Here is a 27,991-nt window from a genome sequence, read left to right on the forward strand (position 1 = left end):
AATGACTTTAGAATTCATTTTATTGTGACTTCCTCACGCCTACACTTATATTGTTTCGCTGTCTGAAACTCCGATAAGAGGACTGGTCAAAACCACACATTGTGCTCACATTCGATCATAAACACATTTTGAAAAAAACTATTAAATATTAGAAGAGAGGATACTCACCTTTAAGGAAAAATATATACGTCGCTTTCATCAGTGTTGCTCAGAATTAAATACAAGTTATGTTCCTAAAATTCATACAATGTAGCACCATCGTGTTACTTTCCTTCTCTCTCCAAATATCCTGATTTCGGCGAAGATGGGCGGAGTTAATACTAGACAGGCTCCGACCTATCTGACAAATGACAGATACACATAGAAGTCAAGAATGGTTTAGTAATCAAATGTATATAGTCCAGTTATGTCCGCAGTTGATGGACTTTTAATAGTTTTGGTTATGTTTGCATGATTGTTGTTTGTGAAAGGGCATACATATAACTTGACAATATTGCTCTGAGTCCCGAAGCTTGACACTCCTACCACAATGGCCCTAAATGACGACGCAACAAGGGGGACATGAGACTTTCCCAGCAAAAGCAATATCTCCCCCAAAAAACTAAAGCAAACTAACATTAAAGTCACCTGTGTTGCTATAGTAATATATGGAAAGGATAAGTGTGAGAGCACTTCATTTGACATTTCCACCCATGCAAGAGTTAACACAATTCCAGAAGAAGAATCGACTCAAGAGAAACACTGTCCAAAGGTTTTAAATGCATTGATTTATTGTAAAAGTACAGGTTCATTTCCTAAAAGGTACAATTTTCTGAATCAGATGCATTGCAGTGTTAGAGATTATATTAGTACATTCGATTATAATATAGTCTCTTCTTAATCTTATGAATTATTACACTCAATCCTTTATCCTCCATCCATTTGTAGAATTGGTTCTCGTAAATCTATTCCACTGAAATAAAATGTAAAAATGTTATGAAAACACATGGCTCTGACTTATGAAATCAGACTTTTTTTCCTACCACCATCTAGTGGTTGCTTCTGGCAGTCTATGAAACGATGTTAAAGGAAACCATGAACATCATTCGATAGTAAAAAAAAATGGAAATATTAAAAACTAAGATCATTAAGCATGACAAATTATTCACTTTTAAAACAATCAGTCTGAATGGATTTCCTATACTATCACAAACATGTGTTAAAACAAAAATGCGGTAGCTACATTTAAATAATCATACATCCTCCTATTGCAACAAAAATCCACAAAATAAATTGATAAAGCATATTCTGAAATCAAAAATATATGCATGGACCATGTGTGATAATACTACCATGTTAGCTTCATTACAGTAAGACAAATTCCAATGGCACATAATTTTCCCACAAACTGTTTCAATCATGTATCAATCTGCAACATACTGTAAAAGTCAACAGCAGCAATCGAGTATAAAAATACTTATTTCATTGTACTGAAGAATGTACTTGTTCCGAATGCAACATCGGGGTTGTATTCAACAGGCACCAAACGAAAGAAAACTGACTGAAACAGATGGGGGGGGACATTTATCTGGACTTGTCCTATAAGAACCTCTTTTTTTCTTTCCATTGCAAGACATTTTACCAGTGTGCCCTAATGAATACAACCTTGTTCTTCAAGCTAGTTTGATTTTCATGTCATTTCTTGGTAATTAAGCCCCACATGGTAGAAAACAAGTACAAGAATTGAAAGGCCCCTTTTCTCAAATCACTAGTATCAGAGTCACACACTGGTATAGCTTACTCATCAACTCGTTATTCACTAATCATATTCATTACTCCACAACCACAAACTCTCTCTCACACCTAGACAAGAGACAGGCACACCGTTGCTCATTGCAAACGACAACTGACCCGTCAATCACTACTAAAGACAACCATCCACAGTACATTAGTGTCAATTGCTGTCACATGCATGATCAGAAATTATCCAGATTAAAAATGGGATTCACATATCTCAACAAATCGAGAGATTCGCAATGTGATCCAAAGAGTTTGATTAGATCACAAGGATCAGTCATTAAAACCCCTTCATCTTTAGGCCACCTCGCATGCGAACTAGTTTTGCTTCCTCTCCATCTTATGTTTTCTCAGACCTTCGATTAAATCCATTAACTAGGCACAGGGTATATCAAACTCATAAACTAAGGTACTAGTTTAATACGTCCAGTAGAATGATTGATTCATTAGCAGCACATCAGTAGAGGTGGGGTAAGGAGGCTGGTCTCCAATGGTTCTCCTTTAAAAATGTTCCACCATCTGTGGGTGGAATGAGCCTCTTCCGATTGGTGGACGGGCGGAGGCCCTGTTGTGGTCCCACTGTTGGATTGGTGTTGTTAGTGTGCTTCCCGTCCCCGTAGTGGAGGGGTCAGGTGAGAAGGCTCAGGGGTCATCTTACAGCTTGGCCTGCAGAGGTTTCAGGTACTTGTGGTAGGATTCGTGGACCTAGAAGAGAAGGAAGGAGGGTCAATTTGAGTACTCTGCAGGTAGTCTCTTCCACCCACCGGCTACCCCTCTCTGTCGGTAGCAATAGCCTTGGGACAAGGTTACTCTGCAGGAGACTTACTACTACAGCAAATCATTCATTAGATTGCCATCTTTATGTAGGCAAACTACACAATGAACACAGAGATCATTTGGCTCTTGATCATAATCTGAAACAAATCCTTGTAAATGGTTCTCAAATGGCCTGTTCATAATAATGAACTAAGGTTAAAAAAATAAAAAATAAACAGTGAATTAATTTTCTTCATCTCAGTTTCTCTTTTTGAAGGCAATCTCAATGAACTCTGACCTCTGTCTTGTTGAGAGGTGAGCGGCGGGCCCACTCGAACATGTGCTCATAGACATTGCCGTCGTAGCGTCCCAGGACCGAGTTGAGCATTTCGTCGCTGTAGTCGAAGGCGTCCACCAGGGCCACGGCGTTGGGCCTCAGCTGGGCCAGAAGCTCCTTCAGACGCTGGGACACCTGGGAGAGCTGGGGCACACTCAGGAGACCAGGCTGGAGTGAGGAAGGAATTGTCAGGTCGTTATTATTAAAGAGAATGTGTTCTCAATAAATAAGCGAAAATAGGCTAAAATGTTATAATGTCATGACAAACGAGTTAGAGCCTTTATATGTAGGATCAAACCAAACAAATCGGAAAGTTAGAGTAAGAAGACAACTGATTGCAGCATTACCAGAAAAATGGAAGAAGGGAGAAGATAGGGAACTTGTTTGCCTGTCATATATTAAAGAAACAACTTGGCTGAAAGCAATTGGCATACATAGAAACATATACCAGTTTCATTTGAGGACAAGAAAGTTGACAGCTGTGCCATACAGGTTGCAAAATAAATGGGAAGAGATTGTCGATGTACCATGGTTTGTGAACTGGTAAAAAAAAAAAAACTTGATTCAACAGAGTTTTGCGAAATAAATTATAAAATTCTTGTCATCAACAGAACGCTATATATATAGAGCATACAACAATCTCAGCTCTGTAGATTTTGCTGCAAAGAGACAGAATTAATAGATAATTTATTATGGCATTGCCCCTATGTAGCTTGTTTCTGGTCACAGGTTCAGGAATGATAAACATTTTTAAAATCAAGATATGCACTAAATATTAACCTTACAAATAGCAGTGTTGGGCAATTTGGAAAGCCATAGTCAGTCAATAAATAATATAATAATCGGAAAGGTTCTCATCTTTAACTCAATCTGTGGATACTAAACGATTAGAAATGTTAAAACATCACACATCACAATTTGAAAATATATGGTACATAGAAACCAAACGAGGATGGTCTATGGTGTTGGATTCTGGGTCAACTTTGAACATTGAGCTATTAAAGACATGATAGATCAGACGCATAGTATATAAAGGAGTGAGGTCTGTAGAAAGACAAGAGTGGCTGTGGAATGTGCTGGGTGGACGGGAGAGTCACGGAAGTACGATAGGTGAGACGAGAGGACATCTGTGGATTAGGCGAAGGAGGGGTTGAGGTCAGGAGGTCAGATCCCCTGAAGGGAGAACTAATGGTTATATTATCCTGTTACCCTATTCCTGTCGAACCATAAGATGTAAGGATTGGAGAGAAGGTTGGGTGTCTAAAGTGGAGAATATATACTACACCCATATAGAATGTATGCACACATGACTGATGGATGAGCTAAACATATATTTTATTTATTTATTTGATGTTGAGAACATGTTTTTTTTAGTCTGAATACAGCTGTGTCAACCCTTTGGGAAGAATTAAACCTGGTTAAGCTTCTCTAGTGTCCGTGAGTTATTTACTCTGAAAAATTAGAACCTAATGATGGTGATAGGTGAGATGGGTTGAGAGTGGCTGAGGGGTGTGGTTAAAGAGCTTGTTTGGTAATGCATTACTGTTATGTGACTGCTTTACATAAAAGTTCCATGTATGTAAAAGGTGTTCTATATAAGTACGAGTGTAATACCATGTCTTGCTTAAAACATCATACATGACATTATAAAAATGGATATAGACTTTAGTAAGGGACCCACTTTAGGTCGCATTGAAATTCACATCTTTTTTTCAAGTACTAGAGTATGTACAGTGGAGCAAAAAAGTATTTAGTCAGCCACCAATTGTGCAAGTTCTCCTACTTAAAAAGATGAGGCCTGTAATTTTCATCATAGGTACACTTAAACTATGACAGACACAATGAGAAAAAAAATCCAGAAAATCACATTGTAGGATTTCTTATGAAATTATTTGCAAATTATGGTGGAAAATAAGTATTTGATCACCTACAAATAAGCAAGATTTCTGGCTCTCACAGACCTGTAACTTCTTATTTAAGAGGCTCCTATGTCCTCCACTCGTTACCTGTATTAATGGCACCTGTTTGAACTTGTTATCAGTATAAAAGACACCTGTCCACAACCTCAAACAGTCACATTCCAAACTCCACTAAGGCCAAGACCAAAGAACTGTCAAAGGACACCAGAAACAAAATTGTAGACCTGCACCAGGCTGGGAAGACTGAATCTGCAATAGGTAAGCAGCTTGGTTTGAAGAAATCAACTGTGGGAGCAATTATTAGGAAATTGAAGACATACAAGACCACTGATAATCTCCCTCGATCTGGGGCTCCACACAAGATCTCACCCCGTGGGGTCAAAATGATCACAAGAACGGTGAGCAAAAATCCCAGAACCACACTGGGGGACCTAGTGAATGACCTGCAGAGAGCTGGGACCAAAGTAACAAAGCCTACCATCAGTAACACACTACGCCGCCAGGGACTCAAATCCTGCAGTGCCAGACGTGTCCCCCTGCTTAAGCCAGTACATGTCCAGGTCCGTCTGAAGTTTGCTAGAGAGCATTTGGATGATCCAGAAGAAGATTGGGAGAATGTCATATGGTCAGATGAAACCAAAATATAACTTTTTGGTAAAAACTCAACTCGTCGTGTTTGGAGGACAAAGAATGCTGAGTTGCATCCAAAGAACACCATACCTACTGTGAAGCATGGAGTTGGAAACATCATGCTTTGGGGCTGTTTTTCTGCAAAGGGACCAGGACGACTGATCCGTGTAAAGGAAAGAATGAATGGGGCCGTGTATCGTGAGATTTTGAGTGAAAACCTCCTTCCATCAGCAAGGGCATTGAAGATGAAACGTGGCTGGGTCTTTCAGCATGACAATGATCCCAAACACACCACCCGGGCAACGGAGGAGTGGTTTCGTAAGAAGCATTTCAAGGTCCTGGAGTGGCCTAGCCAGTCTCCAGATATCAAACCCATAGAAAATCTTTGGAGGAGGTTGAAAGTCCGTGTTGCCCAGCAACAGCCCCAAAACATCACTGCTCTAGAGGAGATCTGCATGGAGGAATGGGCCAAAATACCAGCAACAGTGTGTGAAAACCTTGTGAAGACTTACAGAAAACGTTTGACCTCTGTCATTGCCAACAAAGGGTATATAACAAAGTATTGAGATAAACTTCTGTTATTGACCAAATACTTATTTTCCACCATAATTTGCAAATAAATACATTTAAAATCCTACAATGTGATTTTCTGGATTTTTTTTCTTCTCATTTTGTCTGTCATGGTTGAAGTGTACCTATGATGAACATTACAGGCCTGTCATCTTTAAGTAGGAGAACTTACACAATTGGTGGCTGACTAAATACTTTTTTGCCCCACTGTATGTAGTCCCTGTATTTTCCCCTGAGAGATAAGTCTGTGATTGCCAGTTGCCATAGTGGTGGTTACCTGGAGGAAGTCTCCGCTGTGCTGTTGGATGCCCTGGAGGGCATAGAGCAGGGCCAGGGTGCTGAGGACAGAGTGAACCCCCGTGTCTCCTATCTCCCCCAGCTTAGCTGCAAACAGCTTCACCACCACATAGTGACAGTGGGCCTGGAGATGAAACGGGATGAGGAGAAGAGATGGATGAGAGTTAAATGAGGACCAGAGAGAGAGGAGGAGGAATGAGACAGGTAAAAGAAACTGAAAGAAGGAACCAGAGCGGAAGAGATTAGAGGCATGGGGTGGGGCTCCCTCCCAAAAAACAACACATTCCATATTCCAGGTTGGTAAGGTAACTTACATTAGAGGCTCTGACCAGGTCTATAGCGCTGTTGTTCCAGGCATCCTCCTGACTGACTCTCTTCTGTAGCTCCTGCTGAATACTCTTAGCTGCCACCTCAACCAGCCTAAAGACACACAGAGAGGCATTGACATGGGAAACCTTTAAACAAAAACTGATGCATGGCTGTCCATAGAGTACAAGTACATTTAGTTGTGTGCTGGTTTGCTGAACTGGTCTACCATTTTAGCTCAACCCATTGCATTGCCTGGCACCAACTAACACATTGCTCTGTTTAAAAGTCTCTGCCATATAATGAACAGCCCTTTGGGACTTAACGAAGATCAAATATCTAAATGGAATTTATTACCATTACATTTTGGTTAGTTTGTAGGCCCACTTACTTGGCAGCTCGCAGTTTGTAAGCCTCCACAAGGCTGGCTAGGTCATTGACGTTGACTACAGTGGGTCGGGAGGACACCGACTGGGGCTGCAGTCTTCGCTCTGACTCGTTCAGGTAGGACACGATGCCACTCAGCTGGTGGCCTGCCGACGCCTGCTGGTAGCTCTTTATCAAGAACCTGGGGAGTGATGGATGCAAATACGTGAGCAAGAAAGTGGATGGGCACGATGGTCACACACAAAGTAGAGATGGGCGATATGGCCAAAATATCATATCACTTTATGTCTAATTTTTGACGTTAATTGACGGTATTTTATGTTTTGGTATAATAAAAAGGGTGGCCACAAATACATTCTACATGGTTTTAAATGGGTCTTTCTCTCTTCTGATTGATTGTTTTATACAAACTTAAACCCTAAATATTTTCAGACTTTTCATCAATTTCCTTCACTCATTTGTTATAATTTCCACACTAAAATATTTGTTTTGTCTTTGTTTGCCTCTATCGTGACAAAGTAACTTTTCATTTATGAAAGTACTAATTCTCCTCTGACCATGTCTTTTCAATGGATTCCAATGGCAGGTCTTACTTTCGCCACAAAGGGCATTGTGCTGATTTCTTAGGTGCTTTTGGAACCCCCACTGCCTCACAGGCCCTAGCATATTCATACCACAAAATGACATGTGGGCACCTGAAGCTCTTGCTAGGAAATGATCAGATCTCAACTGTTAGCAGTCACTTACTGGCGGTAAGAACGGACGATTGCAACCATTTTTCAAGTTTCATCACTCAGTTATTTACATTTAACAAAGCAAGCATTGAAATACCAGTATGTAAGGTAAAGTGAAAATCCAAACCGGTCCATGCTTTAATACTGGTATATAGTAAAACGCTGTTTACCACCCAGCTCCAACTAAGGACACAAAAACTCATACACACCCATTAATTTGGTCCTAGTCTCACTCACTCCCAATCACCCTTTCCACTGTACACTTCACACTTAGCAGTGCTTACACTGAACACACTCTCAAAAACATGGAGACAGATCAATGCTTTGTTGATAATTACTACCTTCGATGTGTAGGGCGCAATATCACACAATAGCTTTTAATCCTTGGGTTATGAGCCCTGACTTGCAAGTATTGGAATACATTGTAATGTGTGTTTGTGTGAGATGTATAATTTGACTAATCTATGTTTTTGATTCAGTGAGGAAAGAATGTGTCATTTCACGGTGTGTGTGTGTGTCATATCTGTGTCTTATATTTGTGTGTGCGAGTGGGTGTTTGCGTCTGCAAGTGTGTGTCTACCTAGCGGTCTGCAGCATCATGACGGTGTTCTCTCCCTCGTAGGTGCACGTGGCCACGAAGTTAACATAGATGTCTGGGAGGGCGCTGCAGCGGGAGTAGCCGTGCCCGCCACACGCCATGCGACACACCTCGATGCCCTCACTGGCCGTCCATGTGGTGAAGGCCTTCAGGCCCGCGGACAGGGCATGGAGCTGGGCACAGGTCAGACGATGGCACAGGTTTATAGTTATATTGACACAGGATGGTAGAGGATGGGCACAGGGCACAGTTATATTGGCACAGAAAAGGTGCAAATTAAAAGTGACATCATTTGTTGATATGAATGAGGATCTTTTGTTTAAACCCCCTAGAGAGTTGATTGATGCATCGGTGCGCCAAACTAAGTTACATAACAACAAAATATCCCCATAAAAATCATATCTGTTTAAGCTAGAGATATCGGTTTCTTGCATTGGATGTGTCTCAATCCGCCACATACGCCAGTGTCGCATCTTCTCATGAAAACGTCTGTAGCGTCCGAACCACTCTATGGAAAGTCGAGACTCTCACAAACACGTTCTCAGTTTGTCTCTACAACCCCCACAAGTGTCAGAAGACTAGTCTGAAGATGGTACCGTCGATGTGTGTACTTCTGTTTGGTAGCGTCCGAACCGGTTGGGCTACAAAACTCCTGTGAAGATAACTGGTACCGGTTTTAAAAAACAAATTGAAGTTCGAAGGACATTTTCTGCCTACCCAAAAAAGTGTTAAATATGTAAACTCATTTCTTATGATACTTTGTTTTGACTGTCCTTTTTGACATTATGAATGTGTTATTCAATATGCTTCCATAGGTTTTAGTAGTAAAAGCCAAATTAAATATTTTATCAAATAATTGTTTAAAATTAAAAAGCAAACAGCTAAATGATCCATAGTATGACCATCTTAAAACAATTCCATATGTCAGCTTAGCACCCCCCCCCAGCCTGTTGTCGAAACACCCCCATTAGACTTCTGCTGCTTAAAATAGATGAAACATTTCAAGACTATTTTCAGTGAGTGCAGTGTTAACTCCTTTCACGTGATTAGGAAAAAAAAGCCTTCTTTCATCATGTACTATATCAAGAGGAGGTACTTACTTAGCCTGGGCACCAGTCTGTTTAGCTATCATTCCACTCCTTGAAAAGCATGACACGGAGTACAAGATGTGGAATGTTAGCAAAACAGGTTCTGGATTTCAGGCTAGTATTTACTGTAAATACCTCTGGTAGTTCACTGAAGTCTCCCTGGCTGATGTCTCCAGTGATGCGGTGGTAGACCTGGTTCATGTACTGACCCACAAATTTGTAGGCATAGGCTGTAGCCAGCAGGGGGAACAGCTTGTACTGTTGGGTCTGGTAGTCCATAATCTGGGGCTCCGGCTCTCTGGAGGAACCACAAAATAAGAATATAGACTTAGACGCAAGGTTAATGGTTCACTATCTTTTTTATGTTAGTCTTTGAAGAACATTGAGATACAGATATCATATGAGTAAGGCTTCCTAATACTCTATTTAACATCTATCTACATCAGCTCTCACACAATTATAAGAGTATAGCTTTTGTTAAATGGTATTTTGGGTATTTTGTATTTGTATTAATAGTATTTTGCTTTCTATTCTTGTTTGTGTCTATGAGTGTGTTACTTGTGTATGGATGTGTGTAAGTATATGTGTGAGCATTTTTGTATTCCTTTGACTGTTTATGTATGTTTCAGTAAATGTGTGTATCCAGGGTCATGTTCATTAGGCAACAAGCGGATGAAAACGCACCAAAACATAACACAGGAAAGTAGTGTCTGTACAATGAGAATTTGGATTTCCATCTCAAAATATTTTGCTACAGTGTGACCTACTGAACATGACCCTGGAGTGTCCAGAGCTACAACTGACCCTGAGCGTATCTCAGACTGGTGCCGTACAGAACTGTAGCGGATGGCGATAGTGCAGGACTTGGCGAGGGCGCTGCCCGCTTCCCCTACGATCATGGACCTGATGAACACCATGGTGCCGTAGGTCAGCTTGGCACTGGGAGGCTTCACGTACGTACCGTCTGCCTCCACCTGGTGGTGAGAATACATACTGTCTGTGGCAGTGGAGGCTCCTCAGAGGAGGAAGGGGAGGAGCATCCTCCTTAGTGAATTTCAGAATCTTCATTTTTTAAATGAAACTACAATAAATATCTTCACGGCACAAAATAATGAATTAAAACACACTTTTTTGCAATGTAGGTCAGTAGCCACAACAGCACTATGTAGGGTATCCCAATGGTGTTACCAGTTATCGTTTCTGTCCTCCTCTGGGAACATCGACTTCCATACAAAGCCTAGGAGGCTCATGGTTCTCACCCCTTCCACAGACTTACACAGTAATTATGTCAACTTCAAAGCTCTTGCAGCATGAAATGACATTGTCCACCCAATCACAGGATCAAAGAATGAATCTGTCAGTGAAAGCATAAGCTACAGCTAGCTAGCTAGATAGCTAGTAGTGCATAACATGTGGTGAGTAATTGACTCAAAGAAACAGAAAGAAAAGTTGAACAAATTCATTCTTTTAAGAGAGTGAGGGAGAGGGAGAGAAAGCTAGCTATATGTCGTTGTATTTATTTCCACTTAGCTAGCGAATGCAGTTAGCTAGTTTAGCCTACTCAAACACCCGTCTCAAACAGAAACATATTCTATGTTAGCTAGCTGGCTATGGCTATCCAACACTGGAACTCTCCAAAATCAAGGTAAGCTTTTGGTTTTATTAATTTATTGCCACCGGGGCCCAATGGTGTAACTGCTAAACTGCTTTCTGACTGTACACTGCACTGCATGATTGTAGCAGGTTTACTAACACGTTAGTTCTCGTAGCAATGTAGACTAATATGCGAGAAGGAATACAATAAACAAAGTGATCATGCTTTTTGTATGTGACTGCTATGAAAGTGAACTCAGTTTACGTATGATCAGTAGTGTATTCATTCCGCTGATTCTGTTGAAAAAAGTTTCTTAAACTGAAGCAAACCGAACGGAGATAAAATACCTGAATTTGTCCAATATAAACTCTTGTTTGCCACTGTTGAACTAATGATTACATCTTAGATCAGCTAGATGCAGGCAAGAGTGTACAAGGCGGTATTGAATGTCACCGTCACCTTGATTTGAAAAAATGTATCTCTACATTGTAATCTTTCATTCATAGGCTAGGTTGTAGCAACATCATGATGGGTACAGGAAACAGTTGAGTATCATGCAGTAGCCTAAACCTATTGATGTTACATTGAGCTAGTTGAATGGAATATAAATGACAGACATCCAATATGCTGTAATAGAAATAAGGCTCATAAATATTTTTATATTTTTAAACGTCCTCCCTCATCTTAGACAACACCGACCGCCACTGGTCTGTGGTATACAGTTCTAGGACAATCAGGTAGTAAGTATATGCTCTCTGTGAGGAATATGCATACAATATACTTCAAAATCAAATCTTTGTGACAGCATTAGAATCAACCAACAGAAACAAAGAACAGTGTCTCCTTGAAATGTGCTTAACTTCCCAGTCGCTCACCTTTGCATATTTCATCAGCATGTGTTCGCGAGGAATTCGTACGTTCTCCAATTTCAGGTAACCATTGTCAACCTCATCAAAGCCGAACTTGGGTCCTATGTCCCCTACCACCACACCTGAGAGTGAAAGAGAGTGAGTTCACTAGACAGTAGGCTACCACCACACCTGAGAGTGAGAGAGAGTGAGTTCACTAGACAGTAGGCTACCACCACACCTGAGAGTGAGTGAGTTCACTAGACAGTAGGCTACCACCAAAGCTACATACAGAGACACAGACAGGCATACTCATAAACACTCCCTTTTTGACGCGCGCACAGCAGTATGTACAGTACCTGGCAGTGGTATGTGTGTGTTCATACTGCGGAGAGGTACGATGAAGGCGTGCAGGCCGTGACACTTCCCCTGGGTGTGGAGCTGGGCCAGAACTATGGCATGGTTAGATGTCTTACCCACTGGAGAGAGAGAGCGCGAGACGGACAGGGAACGCGAGAGAGCACATTAGACTCCAATGGATTAATAACATTAGCTATGTCAGTTCTCACTATTCAAATACAGTGGGGAGAACAAGTATGATACACTGCCGATTTTGCAGGTTTTCCTACTTACAAAGCATGTAGAGGTCTGTCATTTTTATCATAGGTACACTTCTACATAGGTACACTGTCATAGGTACACTGTGAGAGACGGAATCTAAAAATCCAGAAAATCACATTGTATGATTTTAAGTCATTAATTTGCATTTTATGGCATGACAAGTATTTGATACATCAGAAAAGCAGAAGTTAATATTTGGTACAGAAACCTTTGTTTGCAATTACAGAGATCATACATTTCCTGTAGTTCTTGACCAGGTTTGCACACACTGAAGCAGGGATTTTGGCCCACTCCTCCATACAGACCTTCTCCAGATCCTTCAGGTTTCGGAGCTGTCGCTGGGCAATACGGACTTTCAGCTCCCTCCAAAGATTTTCTATTGGGTTCAGGTCTGGAGACTGGCTAGGCCACTCCAGGACCTTGAGATGCTTCTTACGGAGCCACTCCTTAGTTGCCCTGGCTGTGTGTTTTGGGTCGTTTTCTTGCTGGAAGACTCAGCCACGACCCATCTTCAATGCTCTTACTGAGGGAAGGAGGTTGTTGGCCAAGATCTCGTGATACATGGTCCCATCCATCCTCCTCTCAATACGGTGCAGTCGTCCTGTCCCCTCATGTTTCCACCTCCATGCTTCACGGTTGGGATAGTGTGCTTGGGGCTGTACTCATCCTTCTTCTTCCTCCAAACACGGTGAGTGGAGTTTAGACCAAAAAGCTCTATTTTTGTCTCATCAAACCACATGACCTTCTCCCATTCCTCCTCTGGATCATCCAGATGGTCATTGGCAAACTTCAGACGGGCCTGGACATGCGCTGGCTTGAGTAGGGGGACCATGCGTGCGCTGCAGGATTTTAATCCATGACGGCGTAGTGTGTTACTAATGTTTTTTTCTGATACTGTGGTCCCAGCTCTCTTCAGGTCATTGACCAGGTCCTGCCGTGTAGTTCTGGGCTGATCCTTCACCTTCCTCATGATCATTGATGCCCCACGAGGTGAGATCTTGCATGAAGCCCCAGACCGAGGGTGATTGACCGTCATCTTGAACTTCTTCCATTTTCTAATAATTGCTCCAACAGTTGTTGCCTTCTCACCAAGCTGCTTGCCTATTGTCCTATAGCCCATCCCAGCCTTGTGCAGGTCTAAAATTCTACCCCTGATGTCCTTGCACAGCTCTCTGGTCTTTGCCATTGTGGAGAGGTTGGAGTCTGTTTGATTGAGTGTGTGGACAGGTGTATTTTATACAGGTAACAAGTTCAAACAGGTGCAGTTAATACAGGTAATGAGTGGAGAACAGGAGGGCATCTTAAAAAGAAGAACTAACAGGTCTGTGAGAGCCGAAATTCTTACTGCTTGGTAGGTGATCAAATACTTATATCATTCAATAAAATGCAAATTAATTACTTAAAAATCATACAATGTGATTTTCTGGATTTATGTTTTAGATTCTGTTTCTCACAGTTGAAGTGTACCTATGATAAAAATTGCAGACCTCTACATGCTTTGTAAGTAGGAAAACCTGCTAAATCGGCAGTGTATCAAATACTTGTTCTCCCCACTGTAACTTGATTGAAAAAATGTGGCAGTAATTTAAGTCTCTGGTCCACACTACAATGAGAATCAGCAGTAAATGATCTTGTTCAGCAATGTTGTGGAATGGATTTTCTTCAAAAGCTAAGTTCACATCATTTACTGGCGATTGGTTTGATTGTACTCAGACCTTGACTTTTTCCATATTTTTGTTACATTAGTCATTCTAAAATGGATTTAAAAAATGATAATCCTAAGGAATCTACACACAATACCCCATAAAGACCAAGCAAAAACAGAAATACCTTATTTATACAAGTATTCAGACCCTTTCCTTTGTGGCACAAAATTGAGCTCAGGTGCATCCTGTTTCCATTGGTCATCCTTGAGATGTTTCTACAACTTGATTCAAATCCACCTGTGGTCAATTAAATTGATTTGACATGATTTGGAAAGGCACACACCTGTCTATATACTATCCCACAGTTGACAGTGCATGTCAGCGAAAAACATCAAGCCATGAGGTTGAAGGAATTGCCATAGAGCTCAGAGACAGGATTGTGTCGAGGCACAGATCTGGGGAAGGGTACCAAAATATTTCTGCAGCATTGAAGGTCCCTAAGAACACAGTGGCCTCCATCATTCTTAAATGTAAGTAGTTTGGAACCACCAAGACTCTTCCAAGAGCTGGCTGCCAAGCCAAACTGAGCAGTCAGGGGAGAAGGGCCTTGGACAGGGAGGTGACCAAGAACCTGATGGTCACTAACAGAGCTCTAGAGTTCCTCTGTGGAGATGGGAGAACCTTCCAGAAGGACAACCATCTCTGCAGAACTCCATCAAATCAGGCCTTTATTGTACAGTGGCCAGACGGAAGCCACTCCTCAGTAAAAATGCACATGATAGCCCACTTGGAGTTTGCCAAAAGGCACCTAAAGACTCGCAGACCATGAGAAACAAGATTCTTTGGTCTGATGAAACCAAGATTGAACTCTTTGGCCTGAATGCCAAGCGTCAACTCTGGACGAAACGTTGCACCATCCCTACGGTGAAGCATGGTGGTGGCAGCATCATGCTGTGGGGATATTTTTCATCCCTGCTCCAGAGCATTCAGGACCTCATACTGGAGCAAAGGTTCACCTTCCAACAGGACAACGACCCTAAGCACACAACCAAGACAACGCAGGAGTGGCTTCGGGACAAGCCTCTGAATGGGAGACTAGTCAGGATCAAGGGAAAGATGAACTTAGCAAAGTACAGAGAGATCATTGATGAAAACCTGCTCCAGAGCACTCTGAACCTCAGACTGGGGCAAAAGTTCACCCTAAGCATACACAGCCAAGACAACGCAGGAGTGTCTTCGGGACAAGTCTCTGAATGTCCTTGAGTGGCTCAGGCAGAGCCTGGACTTGGACCTGATCGAACATCTCTGGAGAGACCTGAAAATAGCTGTCCAGCAACGCTCCCCAGCCACCTGACACTCAATGCTGTAATTGCTGCCAAAGATGCTTCATCAAATTACTGAGTAAATGGTCTGAATACTTATGTAAATGTAAAATTTCTGAACCTGTTTTTGCTTTGTCATTATGGGTATTGTGTGTAAATTGAAGGGGAAAAAACTATATAATCCATTTTAATATAAGGCTGTAAAGTAACAAAATGTAGAAAAAGTATGTGTATGTGGGCCCTGAAGCTAAAGTGTGTCCGTGTACTCACGTCCCCCAGGCCACCACTTTATGGAGGTGATGGTCGGGCTGTTCAGGACAAACTCCTGGGTGGCCGGGTCATATGTTGCCGTGGTTTCAAGCCCCCTGAGGTGGGTGCCTAGGCAACGAGAAAGACACCAAGGACCCCCAAACAACACGAAAACCAAGTTATCACTAAGTTACGGCAGGAGGACATTGATGTTTCCAAATATTATGCAGTGCAAAACTGAAAAAATGACTAGCCAATCTCAACTAACGCAACTAACTTTTTTTTGTTTGACAGATCAAAACCCAAATCAAATCCAATCTATTTCTTACAATTTGCATAGGTGTACGGTTTAGGACTGTCAAAGTTAACCTGACTTTTTTATGCTTCGGTTTTAGTTCTCAGGTCAAAATATGTAAGCAAATTATCCCAGTTCTAGTAGCAGCTGCTTGTGACTAGTTCATGAAGAACATGGATCAGAAGCCTAGGCTAGATCTAATAGCTGTATTATATTTTACATGAACTCAGACCTGGCTGAGCTGTTAGTTCTGTGGAACTCATAACATTGTCAGACGGGTTTAAATGCTCTTTGTATCCATAGAGCCAGTTCTTTCCCCGCCCTCCTATAGTCAACCGTCCCATTAGAAATGGGAAGGAATGAAGCGTTAACAGTACTTGAGTGTGTACGTGGGCAACTGTTAAACTTCAAGAACATTGATAACAGGGAGTAGGCCTACTTAAACATTGAGACCGTTCCAGTGACTTTTGTGTTATGGTGAAACATTTTGATACAGAATATTTTGTGTTTCTTTCCTTAACAACCAAAACCTAGTATGCCTGCCACTAACTCAATTCATTATTTGAATTGTTTGACAGCCCTATTACGTTTATACCGTGAGGTTACATGTTATGAAGGACATAGGTTGTCTGTCTTTAAACTCAATATACTTCCAAACACAGTAAGGGGGACAAAAGGGACAGAGGTGGTGGGGGGTACCTGTTTTGGACAGGAAGTCACTGAGGAGGCTTTACAAGTGGGCATGAACGGTCACTGTGGCTGGCAACAAGATTGTGTGAGAAAAATATGATTCCTGTGTATTATTTATAATTCCACACTATGAGGCTGGAATAATACTGTGAAATTGTGAAAATGATAATGCCCTTTTAGTGCAAGAGCTGTTTGAAAAGACAACCTAAAATGTCAGCTTCTTTTGGTGGAATGGAGTTTTGGAATGCCTGGTGACATCATCAGGCAGTAAATTAGTACCAAACATCTCTGCCAATAACAGCTAGTTTTCAGTATCCCCCTCCATACTCAGACCACTCCCAGAAGGTGCTAGCAAAATTATTGTTTGATAAATTGCTCTTTGCTAAGAGGCCATTTGTTTCTTTTTGACCATTTTAATTGAAAACAATCACACTAAGGTAATTAATTGTTACCCAGAAATAATTTGTTATTTAGATAAAAACGACTGCATTGGACCTTTAACAACACAAACATTTTGTCGGTGGAGACGTTTTTACACAAAATTCCCTAACGAGTACGGGAGAGTTCTCTGGTGGCTCGACTCAAATGTTTAAGAGGGTGGGCATGCATCTCTTGTCCACTCCACAGAGCATGTGGGTGACGGGAGGTTGGTGACCAGGTACAGTTTGTTCGGCATTTTACCGTGGCCCATCTCTGTCTGTGCGTAGGTGCCGATGATATCCAGGTTCCAGGCGGGTATGAAGAATGTCTCCATCTGCTCAGGACTGGACTGGTTCAGCAAGGTGGGCAGGAACATTGCCAGGTGGAGGTCCAGGGGCTCCGCCCGCCCACGGTGCACACAGCTGGGGCAGGGACAAGGGGGAAGGAGGGCAAGGGATAGGAGGGTAGTTTGAAGGGAGAAGATGGTAAAGGGAGGATAGGACATTTGGGGGGGGCATGCAAAATATGGTATAGCCAAGGAAAAAAATATAATTTTTAGGCATAGAATAATATAATGGGACATGACAATGGAGAGAAGGTTGGAAAAGATGAGAGATTGGAAGTGTTAGTAAATAACATTTTGGGGGCAGAGAGGATGGATGAATAGATGGGGAGTGCAAGAATTCATATAAAAAATGTAAAACAACTGTGAGCTAGTCATGCAAACTGACCGCGGAGAACTGAATTAGAATCATCTGCATTTAGACCTGGCTTGAATCAAGAAACGTTTGATTAAGTTCATTCATTCAAAATAACCTTCTCATGCATGACTGTTGCAACCTTTCATTTATTTGCCTGAAATGTTCATTTCCAAAAGCAGTGTAACCTGTACTCTCTCATTTCACTGAAAAAAACATTTTAAATTCCAAATTAACTGGCAAATTCTGGGCTGTGTTCATTAGGCACCCAATGGAAGAAAACTGACACAAGAAGGGACTAACTGGACTTGGTCCATTAAGAAATGGCCCATTTAGTTTTACATTGTAAAAGGATTTTCATTGCATGGCCTAATGAACACAACCCTGAGGTGGTAAAATGTCAAATGTGTGAAAACCAATAAATCAACATTATACTCTATGCTAATGGTACCAACTAAGTGCAGTGCAACTAGCAGTATAAGGTGAATGCACCAATTTGTAAGTCGCTCTGGATAAGAGCGTCTGCTAAATGACTTAAATGTAAATGTAAAGCAGACTCTTTAGTCCAGGGGTAGGCAACCGTGTACCTGGAGGGCCACGGGTACTGCAGGATTTTGTTCCAAGTATGCACCACACCTGACCAATTGCACTATTTCAGTGATTTCCTAAATTCACACACCTGGTTTTCCAGGTTGGTTAAATCAAAACTATAAAGTGCCTGCAAAACTCCAGGATCACGGTTGCCTACCCCTGCTTTAGTTTATAAGGAAGGGTGAAGCAGCTGTAGGGGCATTTAAGGTTAAGACAATAGGCAGTTTTCCATTGACCCAAGATTATTCGACAAAAGTAATGTCTGCAAAAAAATCTGAGCGATATGTGTTACGGAAACGGCAGGTCGCCTAGTGGTTAAGACTGTTGGGTCAATAACCGAAAGGTTACTGGTTCAAATCCCCGAGCAGACTTGGTGAAACAAATCTGCCCTTGAGCAAGGCACTTTTGCTCCAGGGTCGCTGTCTTTAATGGCTGATCCCTGGATGTGACCCCACTCTGAGGGTGTCAGAGGGAGTGGGAAATCGAAAATAAACTAACTTATTTCCAATTCACACATTCTTACACACTTATACATGTGCGAAATAGGACAAATGTAAGCACCTACCTAATTATTATTAATAGATATAGGAGACATTTTCCACCGATCGGCAACATTTTTACAAGTTCGACAGGTGGACATTTCTTTTGTCGAACTTTCTCCATTGCGACAGATGATGGAACCAGTGTTTTTCGAATAAATGCTAATTGCCACAAATTTGACGGTACACGGGCATGTGACGTTGTCACGTAACTATACAAATAATGTTTCTTTGCAGGAAAAGGATTATCCTGACTTTCTTACACCTTGCTTTTCTGGTTGGCTGGTAAGTTTCACTATCCAATTATTTCCCATCTACAGGAGTGCAAATTTCACCATGGCACGGACAGTCACGATACGTTGGCACATGCGAATTATTATAATATGGAAAATATTAGTACATTATTGCATTCTATCCATGTTGGCTTTCGCAGGCTACCTGCGACATGAAACAGATGGGTGAGAGGGCATACAGGGTGTTGCCAATTTATTCATGTACAATTTTCCTAATTGGGTAATGGAAACACTGACCACTACATTTTAATTCAACACTTTGGGATTTTGCTTAAAAAAATGTTGAGGTGCGAGGTCATTAAATCCAGCTGTTTTTTTATTGACAATTAAATCATTTAAAATGGAAACGCACAACAGCAGGCAATTATATCCATTTTCTATGCAAACTTTTTTAAATGTTGGCACAAAATAAAAATCACTTGAAAAGTTCATGGAAACCTAGAACAGAACAGGCCTTCAGAATATTCTGAACAGCCAGTCCTGGACATTCCCTGGAGTATTATTGTCATGGAAATGCCATGGTTACGTGATCGTGAATAATGTCCACGTCGCAGCTTCATAGAGGTGAAACATTGGCACCAAGAGACATCTGGCATGTCCAAAATTATCTTACATCGCACAGATTTCTCTGCTTTCAGATGAACAATGGGATATTCAGGGCTCTGAAACTCTTCCCACTCTGCATGTTCTTTGGCAGGACACCGTGTGCCTTCCCTATGAGTTGAGACTTCGACAGACAAGAACAATTGTTAGACCTATATTCATTCATCCAAGCCATTCATTCACAAACAGCCAAACAATTAGGCCTACCTCCATCCACTCAAATGCACAATTCAAAATGTTAGGTCATTTGCTTAAAAAAATGTCAAAATTCTACAGTGTTAGGGTTAATCATTTGTAATGAGTAGACTAGATTCAAAGAAAATTGGGAGTAGGTGAAAATCAAGACTTAATAGCAATCAGAGTTAAATGACATAAGCTTGTAAACAACTCATTAGGCTAATAGGCCACTACAAGCAGAAGGAGAAGAAATAAAAGGGGTTTGAGAAATGGAATGAAACTAAAAACTAGACAGGAGGCATTTGGGTTCTTCGGAAAATGATTTTTTAATATCGTTTAAGCGCAATGTTAGGGATTTTTTTTAACCTTCAATTGTTTCTTTTGTCACCTTTTCCAAGGTATTGGGCAGTTTATGAGGACTCTAAAAACAGACTGGCAATCATGACATTTTGAATCCAGCATATTCGTTTCGGCTATTCAGTTTAGCTAATAACTATTGAGTTATGCCTACTGTTTGGGCACATTTTGTCTACAAACAACTACAGTGATCTGTCAAACACCTACACATAATCACTTTCAATCAAAATGTCAACCCCATGATTTGAAAACAATATTAAAAGAAAATCCTACGTCAAAGATCGACAACTGTCCATCCCTAAGCATCCCTGTCATCCTTTCCAATAATTCAAACATAACTAGCAGGCCAAATATAAAACAATTGCACAAGCACTTTATTGTATAAATTGTGCTATTACGTTATCACTATTATAAATTCTCTGTATGGGACTGACCGTGCCCCAACTCTGTCTGGGCGTAGGTGCCCTTGGCCTTGAAGGACTCGGCCAGGGGGACCCACTTCTTCAACTGTTCCTTGTTACACTGGGTGTACAGGGTGGGGAGGAACATGCTGAAGTGGAGCCCCAGAGCCTCTTGATGGTTGCCCTGAAACACGCTGAGGGAGGGGGACAGACACACAGGTTGACGGATGGACAGACACACAGGTTGACGGATGGACAGACACACAGGTTGACGGATGGACAGACACACAGGTTGACGGATGGACAGACACACAGGTTGACGGATGGACAGACACACAGGTTGACGGATGGACAGACACACAGGTTGACGGATGGACAGACACACAGGTTGACGGATGGACAGACACACAGGTTGACGGATGGACAGACACACAGGTTGACGGATGGACAGACACACAGGTTGACGGATGGACAGACACACAGGTTGACGGATGGACAGACACACAGGTTGACGGATGGACAGACACACAGGTTGACGGATGGACAGACACACAGGTTGACGGATGGACAGACTGGACCACTCAGCAGGTTTGTGGTAATTTTACTCGTTTTTTTTTTTAAAAGGGGAGGTTCTACCTAAACTTGTCCAATAAGAATGTGCATTTTAGTTTTCCATTTCAAAGTGTTTTGCTCCTACTTAAAAGGACACAGGTTTAGGGTTGTCACTAGTGTCAACATGACCTTACTGTAAAAGCAAGGCTTTTTATTTTTAAGGGATTCTGCAAGATTCTGGTCATTAATCATGGAAGTCTATAGGTATGCGGTAGTTAGCGTTCGCTCGCAAAACTACATCTAATGTCCTTCATACTGCACAGAGAGACATAAAAATAGTACCCACGAGTTTCTGACTCTGGGTAAGTAGAAAACTGCTTAATTGACAGAATCTTGCAGTATCCCTTTAAAGACACGCTCTGGGTCTTAGACCACCACTAAGTATTTTTTTTAACTCCCCTTTTGGGCTAGATGTGTCAATGTGTAGTTCATACAAGCATAATCTATGAGCAGAATTACTGTCTTAACTCAATTAGCCATGAAATCCCTAGTTTGAAAGCAACGGTCTACATGAAGCTGTGCAGTGCCATTTTACCCCACATGGGCCAGCCCCCTAGCAATTAGAGTTCTAGCCAATTGGCTTCAGCTCCTCAATATTTGAGTGATAGCTAGCTAGATGCGTGCACACACACAGTAGAATGACAGAGAGCAATGATGTGGTGCACATATGTGACATAGTACACCATTTTGGGGGCTTACTTCTGGCTCGTGAGCGCTACTTTCAGAAGTACTGGCTAAAAAGTATACAAAAGCACCTGAGAATCGAACACTTTAGAAAAAATATTGACATTGGACAAACCCAATCCCTTTAGTTTCACTATGAAATGTGCTCCGATTTGCCTCGTCATTGTCATATTGAGAAATAGATGTTTTAAAAGACTTAAATATAGGTTCCTGGCTGAGGCCATTAATATGTAACTTCTGACTTTTATACTTGACTTGGGATAAGGCAAATATGCAGTTTGAACAAGTGAAAGGGTATGACATAGCATAGCCTGTGAACTAGTTTTAATCTTGATGTGACCTAGTTTTAATCTTGATGTGGCCTAGTTTTAAACTTGATGTGACCTTTGCTCTACCTAGATAGTGCTGGCCTGCAGCAGTACTCCATGACTCACACATACTAGGGAATGGGTTTGGAAATAATTTCACTATTCGAATAGTATGATGAATTGTTTTTGATATCCAGATATTTGATATACATGTTGTTTTTTAAGTTTGTTTTTTAAGCTGAGCACTGCTACGTGAGGGAGAGTCAGGCGCTCTACTGAGGGGCCTTGTGTGTAATCAGAATGGAGGGAGCAGACGGAGGAAGATGGCTAATAAAGATTATTGCCTAGTCAGACCATTATTCTGGTGATTTGATTCTCTTAGTCCCCATTTGGACTAATCTTCCAAGAGTCCTTAAACATTAAAATACCATTTATAATACGAACACATTTCCACATATAACACACTATTACAAACATACATAATATACTAACATAATGACCCAATAAATACTCAATCTAAAAAAATATTGATTCTTCATCTACTATAGTCCCACAACATTTTGATGTATTATATTTAAATTATTTTAAAATAATGTTTACATTTATATATTGAAAGGTTTCTAGTTTGCTCAGTTAAATTATTCAATTTATTTATTGCTCTAAATCGAAATGTTCTTTTGCCTATTTCTCTTTTCTGTTGAGACGCATAGATGGTGGACAATCAATTCCTAGTATTTACGGAATGTCAGTCTCTTACCAACTGAATAGTGTTGTGAATAGAACTTGGCCGTTTTAAATTATGTATATTATTAAATAAAATAAGCATGTTCCTTTCAATTATCTTATCAATTGATGACCAACCAAGAACATTGCGCATGACTGCAACATAATAACCATATCTCCACCTTAAAACAATCCTTGCTGCTTTGTTCTGTGCAATCTACAGCCTCCTAACTTCACTTGATGATGCATTTGATAGTGATAGTCTTGATTATACAATAGTCTACTACTTCTCATTTTGCTCACTTTTAATGCCATCATTGTATTACATCTTACATTGCATTAGTGAGTTCTCTCTCTCTACTTGCTACAGATCAACGCTTTGATTGGCCAACATAAAACAAGTTACACATACATGAAGGCTCTCGGAGGTCACACGTCATTAAAACTTTTATTAAATTAATCATTTGAAACGTCATCCTGCTGTTTAATCAGTTTCTTGATATGCAACACCTGTCAGGTGGATGGATTATGTTGGCAAATGAGTAATGCTCACTAACAGGGATGTAAACAAATTTGTTCACAGAATTTGAGAGAAATAAGCTTTTTGTGCGTATGAACATTTTCTGGGAACTTTTATTTCACCTCATGGAACACGGGACCAATACTTTACATGTTGGGTTTATTTTTTGTCTATTACTGCCCTGTTGGGTAGAGCTCTGAAGTTAAGAATTTCACTGTACTTGTGCATGTGACAACTTGAAAATAGGTTTATAATTACACCCCCCCCCCCTAAAAATGATACTCACAAGTATTCTAATACCAGCGTTCGGATATTCGAATAAGGGTGCACATCCCTAACACACATGCACACAAACCTTTATAGCCACATGGCAGAGTGCCAGGGTCTTGCCCCATAGGCAATTATGTAACAGTGCATAAAACTACAGTACCCTATTGCTTCATCATATATAAACACTGCTCAAAAAAATAAAGGGAACACTAAAATAACTAAAACAAGTCAAAATGAGGCTTAGTAGTGTGTGTGGCCTCCACGTGCCTGTATGACCTCCCTACAACACCTGGGCATGTTTCTGATGAGGTGGTGGATGGTCTCCTGAGGGATCTCCTCCCAGACCTGGACTAAAGCATCCGCCAACTCCTGGACAGTCTGTGATGCAACGTGGCGTTGGTGGATGGAGCGAGACATGATGTCCCAGATGTGTTCAATTGGATTCAGGTCTGGGGAACGGGCAGGCCAGTCCATAGCATCAATGTCTTCCTCTTGCAGGAACTGCTGACACACTCCAGCATTGTCTTGCATTAGGAGGAACCCAGGGCCAACCGCACCAGCATATGGTCTCACAAGGGTTCTGAGGATCTCATCTCGGTACCTAATGGCAGTCAGGCTACCTCTGGCGAGTACATGGAGGGCTGTGCGGCCCCCCAAAGAAATGCCACCCCACACCATGACTGACCCACCGCCAAACCGGTCATGCTGGAGGATGTTGCAGGCAGCAGAACGTTCTCCACGGACGTGTTGCTTCCTAAGTGGACAGTTTGATTTCACAGAAGTGTGATTGACTTGGAGTTACATTGTGTTGTTGAAGTGTTCCCTTTATTTTTTTGAGCAGTATATATATATATATATATATTACAGACTTTGATCAGGAAGATACCAACAAACTCCTCATAAGATGACAATGCAATTACTCTTGAGGCGAATAGCAGGCATTACATTACCATGGGGTGTGGAGAAGACTTTAGCATATAGGAGAAAAGGCTTAGAGACTGTTTGCATAATTTCAGCAAATGCTGCATTTTGCTTCAGTGTGTCCAAAGCAGCATCGATACAGCCACCTGCACTTCAAACCTCAAAACAAGCATGAGAGAAACCTCATCGATGTTTGTCACGCTGTGTTAACCATTAAAACCTTCTGTGAAATGTTAAGAGAGAAAAAAACATCCGTGAAATGTGTTAAGGAGTGATGACTGGAGGATATCGAGAAGTATGACATTTGCTTTGATCATCCCAAACCCTTACAGAATTCATACAGTCCATTGAAACCAAATCCTGCTTGTAGACAACAAAACTAGCCCAAAACGATCTTAATTTCCCCACCTTTCATTAATTTCACCTGCAACGGCCATTACATCTAACAGGTTAGCTGAAGACAACTATGGACAAAACCTTATATCTATTTTCACATTTCCAGTTGTGATGTGCAGGTCCATAGCATTTACACTGACGTCATTTAACAGACGCTCTTATCCAGAGCAACTTACAGGAGCAATTAGGGTCAAGTGCTTTACTCAAGGGCATATCACCATATTTTGGGATTCAAACCAGCGACCTTTCGGTTACTGGCCCAACGCTCTTAACCGCTAGGCTACTTGCCGCCCATAGCAGGTAGCTGGCCTGGGTCTGTGTCCCAGCCTTACCTCTTGTAGCAGTAGATTTCCTCAGGGTCTGAGATCCCATACTCTCTGAGCTTCAGGATCATCTGGGCACTCTTCTTCACGGCGGCATCGTATCGCTCGCTCCTGGACAGGAAGTTGAGGTCCTCACTTTGGAAGTCGGGGTCACTGATTACCAGGGACTCTGTGGAGGATATGGAATATTGGGGGGGTTAAGACATCAGGGTAAACATAGCCTCTGAAACCCAGGCTTCTCACACAAGATGAGATCTTGGAAGGGTGGCCATGCGAGACTAGGTTGAACATTATGTGCAAATTGTGTCGTTTTACCATTGGATTAATACATGTCTAATATCATTAGCTACATTTTTATCTGCAACATAATACCATGTTATGTCTTATTTGTTTTGATTATGATGCCATAATGAGTCCTGCATGGGGTCAACCATCACTATACAAACAGCCAGTAGGTCAAACAACGACTGTTGCTATATGATGGGCTCAAGTGACCCTAACCTAACTTTCTAGCTAGCAAGGTTGCTGCTAGCTGTCTATGTTATCTGGCAATACACAAATCAGAGCCTTGTTTACACAAACAGCATGCATTTCGTAAACAGCATACACAAGTTACAATGAATGCAAAATAAATGGCCTTCATCTTGTCATTAGTTCACAATTATGAACAGCTGACTGGTCATAACTACTGTTACAACAACAGATAGATAACTAACTGGCTAACAGATCTAGCGGCCACTATCGGTGGCCTAGGCTATGTATAACCAACCTTCGCTAATGTCGGATAGCTAGCCAGTTATCAACTTGTTTTGTTAAACACAAAACAAGACATTCCAACCTTACCAATTTCTCTTCTTCTTTTGGTCTTCTCGATGCCTCCGTCCAGAATATGTGTGAGTTTCTCCACGTTAAATGTAGCGTTCTCACGCTCTCTAGTTATGTCAGGATTCATGGCGTAATAAATAATATTTCCCTTTGCAAAAGACGACGTTGCATGTGGCAAAAGAAATATGAATTGTGTCACCTTGGGACCACAGGAACCAAGTTCAGCACTGCATTAACTGGAGCCTGACCAATTATTGACAACTTCCTGAATAGCGGGAAGAGGGGCGGGTAAACAAAATCATGTTATGTGACGTTGTGAAACATTACCGCGTTGAACTGGCAAAACACACAACTGGCATCTTTATGGTATTTGACCTATTTTAACCTTTGATAACTTCTTGAGAAGATGCTTCCAGCACCTGCAGTCTTTCATTTCCCTTGGGAAGTCAACTCTGGTGCAATCAACGAGGGAGATTCAGTGAGAACACTTGGAAGGTGAGGAGTGTCTACCGCATGAGGTTGCTGGCACCTTAATTGTGGAGAATGGGCTCGTAGTTATGACTGGAGCGAATCAGTGGAATGTTATCAAATGCATGGAACATGGTTTCCGTTCTGGACATAATTTTGAGCCGGTATTCCGTCAGCAGCCTCCCCTGGTACTGTCTTTAACACAATATACCTAATAATAGTCAATAATCGTATTTTTTTAAATACATTTTGGATTGCATGGGTAACAGACCAGTTCATTTTCTAGATTGGTGAATCTAGAAAAGGCTACACTATCTATACATCATGCAGCACCAAGTTGTTCAGACTACATTTGTGGAACCCTTTGACCCCATCATTGGAGCCCAGTACATAGTTCTGGGCGAGATTGAAAAAGCAGAGGGTAAGATGAGGTTTTTATTTGGTTTATATGCTTTGCAACTCCCAAAACCCACATACCTATCTCTTCACAGGAGGTGATGGCCCATGCCCGTGTGCTGAACTGTGTGGATGGGGTCAACCTAGTCCTGCTACAGGGAGGTGTCAATGAACAGAGGAGCTACTTCAGAGAGAGGGGGTAGAGCAAGGGAGATGCTGCTACTGCTGCTCGGCCACCTGCTCCTCTCTGACCTGGACCCCAATAAGAATTCACCTGATACAGTGCTACTAGTGGAAAGTTATGAACCAGGTGGAATTTAATGACATGTTGTAATGTTTATATGACCTCAGCTGGATCGTGTCAAAAGATCAGATTTTTTATGTTCGGGACATTTTCCCAAATAGCCGATTTACATGGGGATGTCAAGAATTATGAGACTCTGCCTTTCGCTAATTTAGAATGGCGAAGGGTGGAATTGGGATATAAAAAGACTGGAGGAAATCCTGATTCGATACACAAAAGCTGCTTGTTCTGGTGCACTGTAAAGTCCTGCCATTATTTGTCATACGATATCAATTCTGGAAGTCACCCTCTTCCTGCTGACAGAGTTAGGCAGGTTCACTGAATGTTGGGTCAGGTGTATGAAGTAGATCAAGAAAATGCATAATTGTTGATGAGAATGAGAATTGTTGATGTAGCCATTTATGCAATGGTTATATTTGTGAATGAAAACTGAAATGTAGCTTGGAAATGTATATTTGTGAGAAACAAATAAAATCTTCTTGATTTGATATTAGATGTA

At 41.4% G+C, this 27,991-nt stretch overlaps 2 protein-coding genes and 1 long non-coding RNA gene across 3 annotated transcripts in view; 1 reads left to right on the forward strand and 2 right to left on the reverse strand.

Moving 5' to 3' along the window:
• The window catches only part of LOC124002918 (inactive rhomboid protein 2-like), a 46,957-nt gene extending 46,633 nt beyond the window's left edge, over positions 1-324 (reverse strand). The window contains 1 exon segment of the mRNA XM_046310755.1: positions 169-324. The gene's annotated coding sequence lies outside the window, so the exon portion shown is untranslated.
• A 420-nt stretch (positions 325-744) lies between these two features.
• On the reverse strand, positions 745-26,587 carry LOC124003773 (peroxisomal acyl-coenzyme A oxidase 1-like). The gene is made up of 14 exons (XM_046312340.1): positions 26,343-26,587; positions 25,509-25,668; positions 17,345-17,505; positions 15,700-15,807; positions 12,200-12,319; positions 11,868-11,983; positions 10,203-10,372; positions 9,534-9,696; positions 8,293-8,483; positions 6,983-7,159; positions 6,600-6,705; positions 6,266-6,409; positions 2,831-3,037; positions 745-2,481 (listed from the first exon to the last, which is right to left on the reverse strand). The coding sequence occupies exons 1-14, from the start codon at positions 26,449-26,451 to the stop codon at positions 2,431-2,433; spliced, it is 1,983 nt and encodes a 660-aa protein (XP_046168296.1). The 5' UTR covers positions 26,452-26,587; the 3' UTR covers positions 745-2,430.
• On the forward strand, positions 26,264-27,980 carry LOC124003774. The gene is made up of 3 exons (XR_006833271.1): positions 26,264-26,819; positions 27,079-27,213; positions 27,284-27,980. It is a non-coding gene; the product is annotated as an uncharacterized LOC124003774 (long non-coding RNA).
• The last annotated feature ends 11 nt before the right edge of the window (positions 27,981-27,991 follow it).

Source organism: Oncorhynchus gorbuscha, linkage group LG18 (assembly GCF_021184085.1).
Source record: "Oncorhynchus gorbuscha isolate QuinsamMale2020 ecotype Even-year linkage group LG18, OgorEven_v1.0, whole genome shotgun sequence".
In the NCBI taxonomy this organism is placed as follows: domain Eukaryota; kingdom Metazoa; phylum Chordata; class Actinopteri; order Salmoniformes; family Salmonidae; genus Oncorhynchus; species Oncorhynchus gorbuscha.